At 39.3% G+C, this 17535-nt stretch overlaps 1 protein-coding gene across 1 annotated transcript in view; it reads left to right on the top strand.

The window, feature by feature from the left end:
* armh3 (armadillo like helical domain containing 3) overlaps positions 1-17535 on the top strand; it is a 156312-nt gene that overhangs the window by 24542 nt on the left and 114235 nt on the right. Inside the window, exons 13-17 of the mRNA XM_003224228.3 lie at positions 2724-2799; positions 8555-8648; positions 11518-11619; positions 13690-13748; positions 16919-16984. Coding sequence (XP_003224276.1) covers positions 2724-2799; positions 8555-8648; positions 11518-11619; positions 13690-13748; positions 16919-16984 — 397 coding nt within the window. The remainder of the gene's footprint in view (positions 1-2723; positions 2800-8554; positions 8649-11517; positions 11620-13689; positions 13749-16918; positions 16985-17535) is intronic.

The following is a 17535-nucleotide window of genomic DNA, read 5'->3' as shown; positions in this document are numbered from 1 at the left end:
CTGATTTAGAAGTTGAAAATGTTGTTCCATGCTAACTGATCTTGGAATTAGCTTTTAATTTTAAAAATGTAAATGAAGGGACAATAAGTAACAGCTCAGCAGCCAGGACTGCAGGTGATACCACTTAGTCTGGTACATGAGTGAATTAGCAGATGCTGCACTTGCATTCTGACTCTGGACAGCAGAACAAATATATTATTAAAATTTTTAAGGGAATGTGAGCAAAAATGAAGCAGGCTAGGAGATGTGTCCCCACACAGCATTTGGATATCATTTGTTTGTTCAAGGGCAGACAGTTTGTTTAGCTAAATGACTACATCATAGACGTCACAATGTTAAAACTTAACTTAAAGTGAACAAACAATATTCTTGGCTGTTTACAGAGCAGTTAGGTCATACCTTACCCACCCACTGTAATCCTGAGGACTGAAAGCATGAAGCAGTTGGTGACGAGAACAATGGCAATAAATTCACTGCAGCCGTGTCCAAACCTACAAAAGAGCCCTTTTACAGACAGGCCATAGCAGTAGTGATGGCAAAGAACCCTTATTTTGATGTTGCTTTTGATGTTGCATTTGCTCAGAGTCAGTGTCTGGAGCTACTTAAAGTAATTAACAGTTTCCTTGGTAGAGACCTGGGAGACTACAGCATAAAGTGTTCAGAAATCCACTGTGACAAATTTTTTCTTACATTTTGGGGATAAATTTGCTTCTGTTCATGCAAATGTGTGTACCATGGTTTGCACATAGAGATTAGTGAGGTTAGGACACTGACTTATCATCTTATCATGAATACCTTTCTGTTTGTTCAGCCTATTGACAAGGTACATGGAGGACTGAAACATACCTTGTTCTTTGAATCTGTACACTTCTTGGGTTAATAAGAGCATTTTGAGCTAAGGGATTGGACTTCACAAGTGGTAAATTTCTGTTTGCTATTTGAAAAAGTGGTGGTCTTTCAATACCAGATATTTTGGGGTGTTAAGATTATTTTAATCCATTCAGATTCTATCAGGATTTAGAATGGAAGCAGTTTTGGTTCCGTTTGTGTTGGAACTGGATGGAGAAAGTACAAGTCAAATCTCACAGTGATTTTTCAGTACCATTGACAGTGATGTCCTTCTAGAATGTTTCGCTGAATAGGCATTGTAACACATGACATCCTGCCCTTTCTAGTGGATCAGTCTCCAAAGATGGTGCTATAAAATGTCAGCCCCACCTTGTGGCTATGGGATACAGGAAATGTATATGATGCCCCTCATAATATGTAATACCTATTAAAAAAAACCGGGTGGCAATTGTTTTCAGCACAGTTTGGCTGCAGTATTACCATATGTGGATGGCACTCATGATGTACCTTTTATTTCCATCGATTATCAAGGAGGCTATGAATCCTGAAATAGTGCTTTTGATGGCAAGTTTTGGTAGCACACAGATTTTTGTGTGTCGCTAAAACGTAACAGGGAATTTAAGAATCTGAGTATTCTGAAGGAAGGGATTTCACTTGGCGTCAGGTAAGGTTGCATGACCCTAAAAGACTAAATTTGTTGTCTCTGGGTTCCACTGGACACAATACAGGTTGTGTTTAGAAGAACCTACAGTGTTTAGGAGTGTTTATTCCAGATTAGACTGCTGTGCTTCTATGCTATCCACGGAGATTGGATCTTGCCAGGAAAAGAGATTTCTCCTGAATATTAGGAAGAATGTCCCAATGATAAGAGCCGTTTTACTGTGGAATACATTGCCCAAGTGTGATGAAGTCTCCTTTACGTTTTAAACAGAGATTGGATGACTATTGGTTGGAAGTGCTTTGATTGTGTATTCTTTCATTGATGAGGTTAAACTATATGGCCCTGGTGGTCTCTTCCAATTCTGTAATTCTATGGTTAGCCATGCTTTAGCCAAATAATGGTTAAATGTTTAGGATCTGTGAATTCATTGCCTCTAAAATGATCTGGAAACCAGGTGATACCAAATGTGACCAGCCATGTGGTGGTGGTGGAGGCTGAGCAAATGGAATCGGATTGCCAGTATGTTTCTGAGTCCAGTTGACCTTGATGATTTCAGTATACACAGTTTAAACATGCCTGTGTATTAAAGTCGGCCTCAGAGGGTACATCGTTGCATATCTGCTGGTGAAGTCTGTTTATTCGGCAGGTACTGTATACAGTAGAGTCTCACTTATCCAAGCTAAACGGGCTGGCAGAAGCTTGGATAAGTGAATATCTTGGATAATAAGGAGGGATTAAGGAAATGCCTATTAAATATCAAATTATGATTTTACAAATTAAGCACCAAAACATCATGTTATACAACAAATTCGACAGAAAAAGTAGTTCAATACGCAGTAATGCTATGTAGTAATTACTGTATTTACGAATTTAGCACCAAAATATCACGATATATTGAAAACATTGACGACAGAAATGGCTTGGATTATCCAGAGGCTTGGATAAGCGAGGCTTGGATAAGTGAGACTCTACTGTATGTTATTTTCTCAGTAATGTCTCCCAAATTGTTCAGTCCTCTATCTATTGAATGTTATAGAATCTTAAACTTAGAGGGCAGCATAGAGGCCATCTAGTCTAATCCCCTGCCTAGTAGATTTGGAAGCCTCAAAGATGTAGCTTTCAAATATAAGCATACCTTTTTTCATTAGCTGGAGTGCCCAAAATTACTAAGTGATGCAATGAATGTGTCCTGTTATGTGTGCTTTTTTTGCAGAACCAACGAGGCCATCCTGTTGGCCTTGTATGAAGCTGTGCATTTGAACCGAAACTTCATCACTGTGTTGGCCCAGGTGGGGAATGATTCTTTGTTCCTATTATGTGACAACAAGAGTGGAAATTAAACTATGAAAAAGCTGTTCTAACAGATATTGGCTTCCATCCTGTTTTTTTTTTTTTACAACCAAGCATAGTCATTAGTAATATACATGTGCATATTCATGTGGCTTAGCATATGAAGTAGGCCTTCCTCTCAATATGAAACCCCTCATGCTCATATTTTTTGTCACATTCTCTCTTTCCACCTCCCCCCCCCCCCCCCCCCCCCCGCCTGCCTGCCTGTCTCTCCCTTATCCACAAAGAAAGTAAGAAACAGGAGGCTCTATATTCTCTGGGCTCTGAGAGGTTTGCAGACTAGCCTATGCTGAAATGATTCTGAAAGAAAATATATATGTTCTTATCAAATATCAAGAAAGAGGACAAAAACTATGGAATTGTTTGTTTAGTATGTGCATGCTATGAGTTAGGCTGGTACTGTGTAAAATAGATATTTCCTCCTTTAGCACTCTTAAGTCAGTCTATGTGGTAGAAATACATCTATGATAATTCTAAAACAAACAAAAATCTATCTTTCTTATTTGTGCTAGGAACAGTAGAGATTACCGTTATCACCTAGAGCAGGCATAGGGATGTACACTCTTCCATATGGCATTGGATTGCCTCTGCCATTATCCAAAACAATTGACCAGTCGGGCTGGGGTAGACAGGAGTTAAGAGTTTAGAATACTGCAGATGGAAAGCCACAGATTTCCTGCTTTTTGTCTAGAATCAAGAGCAGCAGTTTTGACTGTTGATTTATGTCTAAATCTGCTTCACAAAATTTCCCTCTAAGATCTTTTCAATGTTGCTTTTAATCTTTGAGCTTTCTGCTTTATTTAATTTACTGTCAGTAACAAATCGTGTTACTTCTCACCTGAGTTAAAGGTTACTGGTGTGACTGTTGCATAGCCCCCTTCAGCAGAAGTTGAATTTCTATTCCCTGATCTATCTTATGACAGACCAAGGAGCACTTTCTGAATTAAATTTCAGTTTGTTTGCCCTGATCCACTTAAAAACATGGGAGACAAAATTGAGCCTTTAGGAACTCCACAAACAAATGGCAAGAGGACAAATATAAATCCCCTAGCTCCATCTTCTGGGCTCATCCCTCCAGAAGAGACTGGAGCCACTGCAAAGTCCCATTCCAGTAAGGAGTCATGGAAAGATACCATGGTCAGTTATACTAAAAGCTCTCAGTAGATCTAGCAGAACATTGGAAATGCTCCATCTTGTTCCTGGAATTGATCACTCACCAAGGTGACCTGTTACTAGACTTCCAATGAGATTCAAATTGTGATCAATTTAATCCATCTCTTTCAGAAATTCCTATAGCTGAGTTCTCATCACAAACTCCAGTACTTTACCTATATATTGATCGCTGGACATGACAAGTAATTGTTCAATAAAAGGATCCAGGGGATCAATAATGGCCTAACAATTATCACATTCAGGAAAGATAGAACTCTTATTTAGCATGGTATCGGCTACTTGGCAAGTTCTTCTCTGACTTTATTTTAATAAGCCAGGAAAAGCAAATTCTAACAGCAATGTGGTAGCTCTCATCTCTCTAAAAATCATATAGCCTACAGTTTCAGACTGTGCAAACTAAAAGGCATCAATTACATTATGTAACACAATTTTTGTTCCTGGGTTATAAATGCTATTTCCTAATTGGTTCTATCATAAAAACATGGAAAAAGAGTTTATTAAACTGCAAAAACTTTGTTGTGTTCTGCACATTAAAAATGGCATATTTTCATTAAGGAAAATTACAAATGAAGTGCCTAGGCTGAAGGAAATAATAGTACTACCCTCACCCACAAAAATGAAGTTTCTAGAGCAGTGGTTCTCAACCTGTGAGTCCCAGGTGTTTTGGCCTACAACTCCCAGAAATCCCAGCCAGTTAACCAGCTGTTAGGATTTCTGGGAGTTGAAGGCCAAAACATCTGGGGGCCCACAGGTTGAGAACCACTGTTCTAGAATACGATAACTGCTTTCAAAGTATGTACTGCACAATTAAACAGGAAATAACTTTCAAACCAGGAATATTTTTGACCCCCAAATATTGTTACATAGTGTTATTACCAGGAGCCAATGTTACTTCCACTGGATTTATATCAATTGTAGTAACCAAGACAAGGTAGATGTAAGTCTTTTTATCTGCAGAAAACCTAGGCAAGTTGTTCATAAAAGCTGTTGAGTGATCTGGATACTCAGGCTGGCTGAACATGCTGTCTACAACTAGTAGTTATTTCCTCACACCAGTCTCTCAGTATGTAGTAGACATCTCTCCAGATGAAATGGCTCCACTGGTTGGCTCTTTGCAAATGCAATGGTGGTAGAGAATAATTTTTTTCCACTTCTATTGCCCTGCTCAATCAGGCCTACTTTGAGTTTTCTGCCACTATTGCTGTAGTTACCATCTCATTTGATTGCTGCCAGCAACAGGGAACTGATTTTGCTCTGCTCCAAAAGAGGGGATAATCAAGAATAATTGTACCCTCATTTCAGATGTTGATTGATCTTCAACAAAATTGTCTGTCAGAGCAGCAGGAAATCTTCCCCAAGCCATTAAGAAATCTTTCCCAAGCCTCTGGGTCCCTAAACCTTCTTGGGTGGTCATCTCAACTAGTTTCTTCAACTGCATAAAAGTGCTGAGTCACAGCAGGTTTAAACCTCACCAGGCAATGATGCTAATAGAACTATGGGCAATTCATCTGCCCCCATATCACCATTACAGAGTATGCCCAGTAGTATGAGTGAAAACAGATCTCACTTGGAATGGGCCCATACTTTTCATGGCATCTATGATGTTCCGACCCATTCCTAACAGGGTAATCTCTGCATGAATGGAGAACTTGTCCAGCACAACACACTGAGGGAACTCTAATTCTAACCCTGGTTAGTTCAGGAAGGGAGACTTTGAGTAAGAGGAATGGTCAATACACCAAGAGAATTCCTAATGTCTCCTGTATATTCATTTTTGATATAAACATACAGAAAACACCTAAACCACGGTGGCTCTTTCATTTTGCCTCCTGTTCTTGCACAGAGTTACATAGAGAACTCCAGTGGACAAAAAAGATAAATTAAACAATTCCAACCTCATCCAGCTAGCTCTCTGCGATATATGCCAGATTGGCTTCAGTTGTTCAGTTCTTCAAAAAGTACAATTCATCCAAGATAGAACCCCATTTCTGAGTACTCTCCAATTCTACTGCAGTAAATGTTGTGGTACGTATTGTTGTAAATAAATTTTAAGATAATTTTCCAAGTCTCAGTGTTCTGCATTCATTCTAATTAAAATACCCCTGATGTCCAGCTTTTTTTTCGTGTCAGGAATGACTTGAGAAACTGCAAGTCGCTTCTGGTGTGACAGAATTGGCCGTCTGCAAGGACGTTGCCCAGGAGACATCCGGATGTTTTGATGTTTTTACCATCCTTGTGGGAAGCTTCTCTCATGTCCTTGCATGGAGCTGGAGCTGATAGGGGGAGCTCATCCACGCTCTCCCCAGGTTGGATTCCAACCAGCAACCTTCAGGTCAGCAACCCAACTTTCAAGTCATTAGTCCTGCCAGCACAAGGGTTTAACCCACTGCGCTATCAGGGACTCCTATGTCCAGCATAAGAGTACTTTATTTGCTTGTGGGCTTGAGGTTGGAATACAGCTAAAACATGTGTAATTCCATGTGCATTTGAGTTACTTTGCTTGGTTTGTATCTGCTTTGCACATACTGAACTGCAGATTTTTGGCTGAGAGGTGGAACTTGGTATAGCTTCCACAATGTTACTGTATATTGGAAGCTATGTTTCAGAAATGTTGTGCCCATATCTTGCTGCTAGGTGGTGCTGTTATCCCTTAGCTGGCAAAGGAAATGTAAAACCCACTAATGGGAAAATCTAAGCTTTTATTCCATGGAAACCGAGTTGTTTGCCTGCAGTATATTCAGCAACAGTTTATTTCAAAGCTTGTTTTAGAGGTTGATTTCAAAAACTAAGACTACAACAGTTGGCTGTATATTCTCTTTCAAGATGGATTGAGAAAGAGTTCATTAGTAAAACAGAGAATCTAGAGCTCTGCCATGGCAAGCTTCCAGATGTGTGCAGTTAAAAGCAGATTGGTAGTTTCAGAACATATTTTAAATCATCACTCCACTCTCTTGCTGTGGAGTGAACAGTGGAAATGCATTGATATGAAAGGCACTCTGTGAAACAGACTTCACTGTTGGATATAAAATAAAATCATATGCTGATCTGAAATGTTGCCTGAACACATAGATGACTGACAAAAATGGAATTCCTAACAAGTGTAAAGTTATATTAGAAATTTGATGGGAACTGCTGGTGGAGATGAAATGTAGACAGGAACTAGTGAAAGAAAGCAGGGAGAATCAATAACAGTAATGTTATTTATGTAAGCTAGTTATTGCCTGCAGCACTTTGGTTAAGTAGTGAGGTGGCAATATGATGCATTGACTTGCTCTTTAAACATGACTATATTGAGAGAGGCAATATAAGGATAGGGAGGAAAATCTTGCTTCCTCAGCGACTGTTCCCACCATATCAACCAATCTCATCTGATTATGGAATTTAAACAGGTTTTGTGTTGGTTCTTAATGAGATACCAACAAGGATCTCCAGGTAGAAATAAGAAAAAAAATCATTCCCGAAGAAGCCCAGGGATCCTTACCTAGTCAGAATTGATAATGCTAGACTAGATTACTCAGTCATCTGACTCTGTAAAAGCCAGCTTCTTGCCACCCGGAATCCTATGGCGAGGGGGCTGTGCTGGTGTGACTGTATTGATGTAGGTGTTAGCGATGATGGGGCAGGACATAAATGGCCACAGCAGTTGAGAAAGAAGTAGCATTGTAGTTGTTTTTCAGATTTGTTTATTTTATGATGCTTATATTTATTATTGATGTACTTTTATTGTTGTTTATATGATTTTAATATGTTATAAGCTGCTTTGGTTCCCTTGAGGGAGAAAAGTGGGATATTATTATTATTATTATTATTATTATTATTATTATTATTATTATTAGTAGTAGTAGTAGTAGTAAGGCCAAGTCATTCTAATCGTTGAGAGAGAGCAACCAGTTCTGAGTATCTTATTTCTCCAAGGTGAGGTTTAAAACTAAGCTTGCTGAAGCAAGATGTTTGCACAGGCTGGATTAGTCCAGCCTCTTCCAAGCACCTTGCCTCTATGGACCACTTTGGATGCCTGGTATTGGCGAAGAGGCTCCTTGGAGCCAGCAGTCTTCTTTTTCTGATGATGAGAATGACAACTTTATCTTCTTTACCTTAATTGGACTGCTATATATTATTATGTTTTTAACTACGTTTTAGTTGATATATTTTTTTTGTATATTCTGGGCCTAGTCCCGCTTGTAATCTGCCCCGAGTCTCTTCAAGGAGATGGTTGGGGCGGAGGTAAAATAAACTACATCCCTCTCCCACTCCTGTTCCCGTTCCCACTCCCCCTCTCCCTCCTTCTCCTCCTCCTTCTGTAGCTACTGCAACACCTTGGTTAAAAGTACAGTTAATAGCCCAAAAGACCATTACATCGACAGTGTATCAACAGGATTCTGGATTGAGTGCACTTTTTGGTCTTTCCATATGTATGGTAGCAATTCACAAACTTCAGTATGGAGTACAAGTCATGTCAGCTAGGGGAGGAGAAATACAAGGATAATGCAGCTTAACTCTATGTATTTGTTTGATCCCCAGAGTCACCCTGAAATTGGTTTGGTGACAATGCCAGAAAGCCCAGTTCCAACAACTCCAGTTACTCCACTTGGGACCACACCACCTTCTTCTGATGGTGAGCTCTTTTATTTGTTCTCTGGTTGTATATGATGTGCTTGTGCTCTAAACCAGTGGTTCTCAACCTGGGGTCCCCAGATGTTTTTGGCCTACAACTCCCAGAAATCCCAGCCAGTTTACCAGCTGTTAGGATTTCTGGGAGTTGAAGGCCAAAACATCTGGGGACCCTAGGTTGAGAACTACTGTTCTAAATGAAGTAGCACCTGCCACTTTTGTCAATAGCAAGTTTTTCACCTGTACCTGGAACCAGTAGAATAAATCCGCAGCATGAGGATGGTTGTGAATTGCCCCTAGATGAGGATTTCCCTGTTTCTATTTTTGTTATTCAGGAAGGCAGTTGTCCTTAAGCAGAAGCCAGTTTTTCCATTAGGTGTGCAACATTGCAGTTGGTCACCCTGGAGAAAACAAATTCAATTATCTAAACCTTACTGCATTGTTTTTTGGTGTATGTTGACTGCTTTATGCATCACTGGTTGCTCAGTAGAAGAAAGTGATGGGTTTGAATACAACGTCTGAGGGTGAGAGCTGTATGTTTTGCCCTCTTACAGCTGCTATTCAGGTCACTCTGATATCCTAGCAGAGGAGTATTCTTTTCTGGGAAAATAGATTCTTCTTGGTTGCCATGGATATTAAAAGCTTCAGTTAAAAAAAATTATGTCTTCTACCTCTCTGCATATGTATTCCATATGATGCTGAAGGTTGGGAGCTGCTTAGGCTTCTTTCAGATTGTCACTGCAAATGTATCTGCCCACACATTTTTTTTTATGCAGCAAGCAAAATTGTGCTTACCTTCAAAAATCTCCTCCCTCCCCAACTCTAATCTACATAGATAAATGCAGACTGTTGCAGACAAGCATAGTGAGTACTGCCTTTCTTCTGCCGGGAGGTTGATTAACAATAATAGGGGAATGTTCAGTTTGACCTGCATCAGGAAAGGTCTTTGTTCTCTCCCTATAATTTTCACACACAGATCTTGTCTTCCCAGTCATCCAAAGCATGCCTCAACTACTTTTTGGTTTCATAGATTTTTAGCTTTCTGTTTTCAAAAGTCATGCTGGGTTATTTCATTTCCCCTTGGGCTTACTACATACATCCAATTTAAAGTAAAAGGACACTTTTTCTTTGGGTTAGTGCACATGTGTCAGACTCAAGGTCCATGGGCCGAATCCAGCCTGCCATGTCATTTTATGTAGCCCTTCAGATGCTGGAATACAAGTTCTGTATTTCTCATCATTAGATATCATGACTAGACTGATAGAAATTATGATACAGTAACCTGGTAGACTGCAGATTGTCTTGTTTCATCAGTATAGTGGGCTTTAAATTTGGCTACAAGTCTTGTGAATGTGATGTCTGATTTCAAAATGTCCTTTAACCTTTCCCCAACCTCAGAGTTACAAATGCTGTTAGGTTGCAATTCCCTTTATAACCAATCTGCATGATGGATAATCAAAATCGATGAGAGTTGTTTAATATATGTGGACCCAGATTGGGCAGAAACTTAAAAGCACCAACATCTATCTAAAAATTATAATTGGCCTTCTGTATCCACGGATTCTCAATGGATGGATTCAATGGCCCTTTGAAGGCAGCCATAAGACTGATGTGGCCCTCAATGGAAATGAGTTTGATATCCCTGGGTTAGTATTTTTGAGCATTTATGTGAGTCCCTGTGCATGTGGTTCTGGTTGCTTTTTCAGCTCCTTAAATTTGCAGACAGAATTATGGTTTGAAACCAGTTGCTCAGCATCTTGCTTGTAGTAGTGATAAATTCTCTTTTCCAGTTTCAAAATAATACCTTTGTGAAAGAATCAAAGCTGCAGGAAGCAAGCTATGCTAAACAATAACTTTCTATAGACATTTTTTTTTAAAAAAAGACTCACCTTTTTCAGTTTCATGAACTGTGTCTAAGATGCTTGTCACCATGGTATCTTAAGTACTGATTTCACTTGCTGCTGTTAAATATTCATTCATGGCGTGCATCATAACAGCTCCAGAAGGACCCGTTATAGCTACTGAATACATATTAGCTAAATCACTATGTGAATTATGGGTTGTATGGAAAGGTTGTGTACTTGTAGCTTATGCTGTTAAGCTGTGAGTCTTGTTAGGAAATGAACTGAGGAATTATGCACACAGAATGTTTGTCACCCAACTGACCAGTCTCAAGCTACCTTGTTTTTCTCATAATTTCTCTTTTGTTCTACAAAAGCAAAGCCAGGAACAGATATTTAGGTCTTACATTATACAACATTTGGTTTCATCATTTGAGGAACAGGCTTCTTAGTGGTAGACAATATTACTGACCCAAGAGTCTTTCTAGAAGGAGAGGAATGATATATTTGCTTGGGTTTCTGATGAAATTAGGATCCGGGCTTCTTCTCTTATCCCATATTTAGATAAAGGCTTTGATGAATGATTGCAGTATTTGAAAAGATTTTACAAGAAAGTGGAACCAGTGAAGAAATATGCAGATCTGGAAGAATAGATTTTATTCCTACTCCTTTCTTCAGTAATGTGGTTGTTTTGGAATTGGCCAGTTTAGAAACAATAATCCAATGGAAACTTTTGATTTTCTGTTTTGTAAGACTACATCTACAGAACAGAATAATGGGCAGGTGGAAAAATATTGTAAAAACAATAATTTCCATGGACAATTCTGTAAACGTTTGCCGTGAAAGGTGTTCCATTACTGAATCAATTTATCTTTATTCATGTTGGCCCAGAGCTTGATTGATATTTGGTAGCATTGTAAACAGTTGCGAAGACAAGGAAAAATGCCTGTGAGTTTTGAAGCTGCCATAGCTGAAGTCATGAGGGTTTTGCAAACTGCTGGTTATGAGTAAATTTTATTTGACCTTTCCTAGTTATAAGCACTGTGGAGCTGCCGCTAGATGCAGATGTGCAGACCAGCAACCTGCTGATAACTTTCTTAAAGTACAGCTCCATTGTCATGCAAGACACCAAAGGTAAGCAATTGTACAACATTTTGCTTGGTATCCCATCTCTGAAAGCATCAAAAATTATCTAAAGACAGCGTTTTAGATACTTTCTACCAAGCCTTGCCTTTGTGGCATCATTTAGTCCTTTGAAATTTGCATTGCAGTTCATGTAATGCATGGTAACATTAAATGGTGCAACACAATCACTCCATCTCCCTTGTGCCTGGGACAGCAAGCGCTGTAAGTCAAGCTGAATTTGCTAACAAGAAGGTATGCCTTTTGAGAAGGAGCTTATGTTTTTCCTCTCTGTAAAACACATTTTATTGAGGATTGTTTCTAGATTCTGTGCATTTGTTTTTAGTCCGGGATGTAACTGGTCATGGCTGAGTAATCTTGTTAATCATTGGAAAGGTTGAATGATTACTGTTGCAGCTAGAGTGGTATTGTATCATCTTGTGCATCAACCACACGGGTTTTATTATTTTGTTACTGAGTTATATGCCCACTCTCCAATTCTCAGCGTGGCTAGCATTTTATAAATCAATCCCAACGAGCACCATTTTCATGTTAGTATCTCCCATTTTTTAAATGTTCTCTTGTGTGCCTCTTTGTCAGTTTCCTAACTGCGCAGAACTCTTTACTAGCAGAACTTCAGTACATCTCTTTCTTGGCATCTGTTACAAAGGACAAATATGGATGCCATCTCAAGGGAGCTGTGCCATTTTTAACACACTAACACTTGTAAAGAGTAGTAAGCTGTTCCAGTGTTGTGGCATAAAGTTGGCTCAGTGTAGCAGCAGATTCATAGCCAGCAGCCTGTGATTGAACATAGTACATCATCTTTAATGTGAATTATCTAAAGCCCAAATATTTAGCATTGAGTAGTAATGCTTGCCATGTAATTACCGAGGAGGCAGCTTTACTGTGGAAGCACCTGATCAGTAAGCCTCAAGGTTTTGCAGTGAAAAGATAACAAGGCTCCAGAGTAATAGCACTCTCCAGGGCTACTTCCTCTTTTGTGCTTGAAAAGGTTTTTAGCTTGTTTCCAAACTATCATGCTTAGGACTAGGAATGTCACCTGCCTTTAAATATGCCCATGTGTATCTGTCACTAATTACCAACAGAAATGGTTTGAACGTCCCAATAAATCATGGCTTATCATTACTGGAAGGAGCCATCAAAAGCCTCCAGCTTGTGGCCCCAGATAGACATTTGTCAGTGTCTGTTTTTTTTCCTGTACTTGGAGCTATAGCTATGTCTTCTAGACTTGCTAGCATCTGAACGCTAACCTAAAACCACATTTTCATACAGCTAGGTCTGTGTATTTATGAATTCAAACACCCACAGCTTGAAAATATTTTTTTTAATCCAAAAAGCAAATTTTAATTTTGCTATTTTTTTTATAAGGGAAATAATTTCATTACATCATTGTGTATAATGTGCCTTAAGTATCCAGGGGTTTTGGTATCCATGTAGTGTGGTATTGCAGTCCTGGACCCAAACCCCAGCTGATGCCAAGGATCGACTGTATACTTCATTGGGAAAACATTAATCATAGTTTGTTTATTTAGATGTAATGGGGTGGTGCGGTAAACTGTGGTTTCCAAACTTATTTCCTTGCTTACACAAAATGAAGAACCTGAAGAAGAAGAAGGGCAGTATATGAAGGTCACGTGTATCTATCTAGGCTTATTAAGCCAAGATCTGAACATCTGAACTGAACCACCAAGAGCTTGTTATGCCATCCTCTGCTCTCCCTGCTACCTGAAGAGAAATTCAAATGGAAACAACATCTTTGCAGTAGAACAGATCAGTGGCCTAATTCTATATTGAAAAATAACGGAAAAGATTCATACTGAAGATGGAAAAGGAGAATTTGGTAGCAAATCTTTTGGTTGAAAGCAAATGCCTTCTTATAGTCTTTGGGTTTTTTCTTGTTTCTCTGCTATGGTAATAGCTTGGCCTTAGTCAATGACATGCTGCCAGTAGTTCAATTTCTTCTTCTGATGGAACAGTGTGTTTCCTAATTTATATACTGGCCCTTTGGCACATCAAAGCTTAGTAGTTCACGTGAAACCCATTTTTGTTCATTTGCAGACGAACATAGACTCCACAGTGGCAAGCTTTGTCTGATTATTCTGACGTGTATAGCTGAGGTACGTCCTTTTGCCTATATATTCCATCTTATTAATACATGTATTAGTTTCTAGTTTATGCTATATTGCCATTTCTTTACCTCTTCTGGAAGCTGAGTTATGACCTATGTCGTTCTAGAGCAGTGGTTCTCAACCTATGGGTCCCTAGGTGTTTTGGCTTACAACTCACAGAAATCCCAGACAGTTTGCCAGCCGTTAGGATTTCTGGGAGTGGAAGGCCAAAACATCTGGGGACCCACAGGTTGAAAATCACTGTTTTAGAGTTTACCAGTTACTGTCACCCAACACAGTGATAATCTCTCATCTTTTCTATTACTTATGTTGCAGTGCGGAATGATCTAGTGAGAGTATGAGAGACTAATTAGGTCCATCTGTGCTTTCCAAGATGTGAGGATGGGCATCTTTGACAGATTTCTGATCCCATTTTGTTGGGGGCAGGCTCCAGGACCCTCAGGAAACACATGCTGTCAAAAATGCCAAACAAATCAAACCAGAAACGAATGTTTGTTTTTCTAAGATACTGAACAGTGTAGGGTGCCCCTGTGACCTCTTTAAAAGGTGAAGCACTGCTCCCGGGGGCCTCTTGGAGAGATAATTCGGTCATCTTTTTTCAGAGAAAGGGCAGTTTGGGGAGTTGGAAAGATCAAAGGTTATAGATACAGATCTGATAGACACAGTTTGGATATTTTTGTTTTAAAGGCAGAAAGAGGCATTTTATTTAATTGAGAGAAAGGCAAATCTGGGAAGGGGACAGGACAGGCATGGCTTTTGATATTATGCTCTGGTGCTTTCCTATCTCCAAAAAAGTTCTGTTATTCTGATGGATCAAACACATGCCCAATTACAGGGATGGACAACTGCATTGGGCACCAGGGGCCAATTTCTCCCCAGATCCAGCCTGCATGGCCCATTTGTAAGTCCAGATAGCTCTGTTTTCATCTGCAGTCCTTCTCACAATGGTGATAGAAAGTGACATTGTGTTACTTCCTGTGACCATTTTAGAGGTAGTACAGAGAAAAATATCTATTTTGGGATAATATAGGGTTCTGGGGTGTACTTTTGTGTATTTTCAAGCATCTAGGAAGCTTTCTATGTGGATTTGCACAAAGCCTGGCTAAAGATTGCACCAGCTAAAACAATTGGGAGGCTTGGGACTGGTAGACAGCTTCAGGGGGCTCCAAAGTATGTTCCAGGGATCAGCTGCACTTTGCACAACTGAATTCTGATAAAGAGTTGTTATCCCCTCTGTTGGTCATGTTGCCTGGGGATGATGAGAGTCACAGACTAGAATATTTGAAAGGCTCCTGTTAGGGGAAGGTTACCTAATAATGCAGTAGAGTCTCACTTATCCAAGATAAACGGGCTGGCAGAACATTGGATAAGCGAAAATCTTGGATAATAAGGAGGGATTAAGAAAAAGCCTATTAAACATAAAATTACATTATGATTTTACAAATTAAGCACCAAAACATTATGTTTTACAAGAAATTGACAGAAAAAGCAGTTCAATACACAGTAATGTTATGTAATAATTACTGTATTTACAAATTTAGCACCAAACCATTGCAACATTTACTACAAAAACAATGACTACTAAAAGGCAGACTGCCTTGGATAATACAGAACCTTGGATAAGCAAAGCTTGGATAAAGGAGACTCTACTGTATTATTTGGTATCTTGGATTTTTGAAGTTACACTTCATGGTCAAGGAGTAATTCTTTGCTCCATTTGAAAACTGAAATTGTTTGGCTCCTGTGAGTTGTCTTGGAGTTACTGACAGTTGGCGCTCTGTATCTCTGGGTTCTGAATTCATGGATTCAGCCATTCATGGTTACACAATATTTGGGGGAAAAGCCCAAAACTGGATTTTGCTTTGCGCCAAGTACTATGATGATGTGTCTCTATACCCTGTTGTAACCTCCTGCTACTTCACAGGTTTTCGGGCTTTCTCTGTCACTTGTTCAGGAGCAAGGACAGAGCAGCCTAGTACCGCCTCTATTATTATTATTAATAATAATAATATTAATAATAATAATAATAATATCAATGATTGCATTTTGGCACATTGACCATTCTAATAACAACAACAACAACAACAACAACAACAACAAAATTGGAGGAAAAGCTGATAAGGAGAAGATCTGGCTATGGCTCACAAATGGGACCCTGAAGAAGGAGACAGAAGGCCTGATCCTTGCAGCCCAGGAGCAAGCCATCAGAACAAATGCAATTAAGGCCAAGATTGAAAAATCAGTTGATGAACCAAAATGCAGACTGTGCAAAGAAGCTGACGAAACCATTGATCATATCCTCAGTTGCTGTAAGAAAATCGCACAGACAGACTACAAACAGAGACACAACTATGTGGCCCAAATGATTCATTGGAACTTATGCCTCAAGTACCACCTCCCAGCAGTAAAAAACTGGTGGGATCACAAACCTGCAAAAATATTGGAAAATGAGCATGCAAAGATACTGTGGGACTTCCGAATCCAGACTGACAAAGTTCTGGGACACAACACACCAGACATCATAGTTGTGGAAAGGAAAAAGGTTTGGATCATTGATGTTGCCATCTCAGGTGACAGTCGCATTGACGAAAAACAACAGGAAAAACTCAGCCGCTATCAGGACCTCAAGATTGAACTTCAAAGACTCTGACAGAAACCAGTACAGGTGATCCCGGTGGTGATCAGCACATTGGGTGCCATGCCAAAAGATCTCAGCCAGCATTTGGAAACAATAGACATTGACAAAATTACCATCTGCCAACTGCAAAAGGCCACCCTACTGGGATCTGCACGCATCATCCGAAAATACATCACACAGTCCTAGACGCTTGGGAAGTGTTCGACTTGTGATGTTGTGAAATGAAATCCAGCATATCTGTCTTGTTTGCTGTGTCATAATAAAATAATAATAATAATATCAATGCTTGCACATTTTTTGCACTCTTCGCCATTTTATGCATGGGGCATCATTTTACTATGCCATTGTATATATTGGGAGGTGAGAATTCATAGATTTTTGTATCTAAAGTGTGTGTATTCTGGAACCAAAAACCCAAGAGATAACAAGGGCCCAGTCATAACTAGAGTTACTTATGTTTTCATGCATCCCAGCACAGCTTTAAAGTAACGGTACTTAAGCTTCTTTCTTTCTTCAATAGGACCAATATGCAAATGCATTCTTGCATGATGATAACATGAATTTCCGAGTCAATTTACACAGAATGGTGAGTTTCCCCATTAAGAGTTCTGGTTTAACAGTCTGGAAATAGAGTCTTAGATTCATTGGCTGCTTTGGTCTTTTGTCGTTTTGGACAAACAAGTGCTTTGGCTTCAGGGATGCATGGTGGTGTTAGGAAACATTTGAAAGTTCTCTTAATGTGAATTAAATACCATATAAGTATGTTAAATAACTGAGGTAGCTAAAGAGCTTTTTTTGAAGGTAATTCTAATGCAGTAGAACATTATAAATTAATCCTTAAAAGACCCAGATTAACATAGAGCTGCAGATGTAACCCCATTCCCCTGTAACAAAAATCTGTCACTCAACTACTAAACTTGAACAAACATAGTGAATAAAATATTGAATTGGCCCACATTTGGGTTTCTGGGAATCCAGGCTAAACTGCGGAGTGGCACTTTTAAGCTACATTAATAAATGATTAGTCTGGAGTATGCTGTACAAACTATAGTAAAAGTGGTTTTATGTATGCAGTGGCACAGATATTCAGGCTTCCAGGGTGCTCCTTGATTTCCAATTTAAGGATTTGTATAAGGA

The sequence above is a fragment of the Anolis carolinensis genome, chromosome 3, assembly GCF_035594765.1.
Source record: "Anolis carolinensis isolate JA03-04 chromosome 3, rAnoCar3.1.pri, whole genome shotgun sequence".
NCBI classification, from domain to species: domain Eukaryota; kingdom Metazoa; phylum Chordata; class Lepidosauria; order Squamata; family Dactyloidae; genus Anolis; species Anolis carolinensis.
The sequence above is the reverse complement of the archived record's forward strand: the minus strand, read 5'-3'. Positions and strand labels throughout refer to the sequence as shown.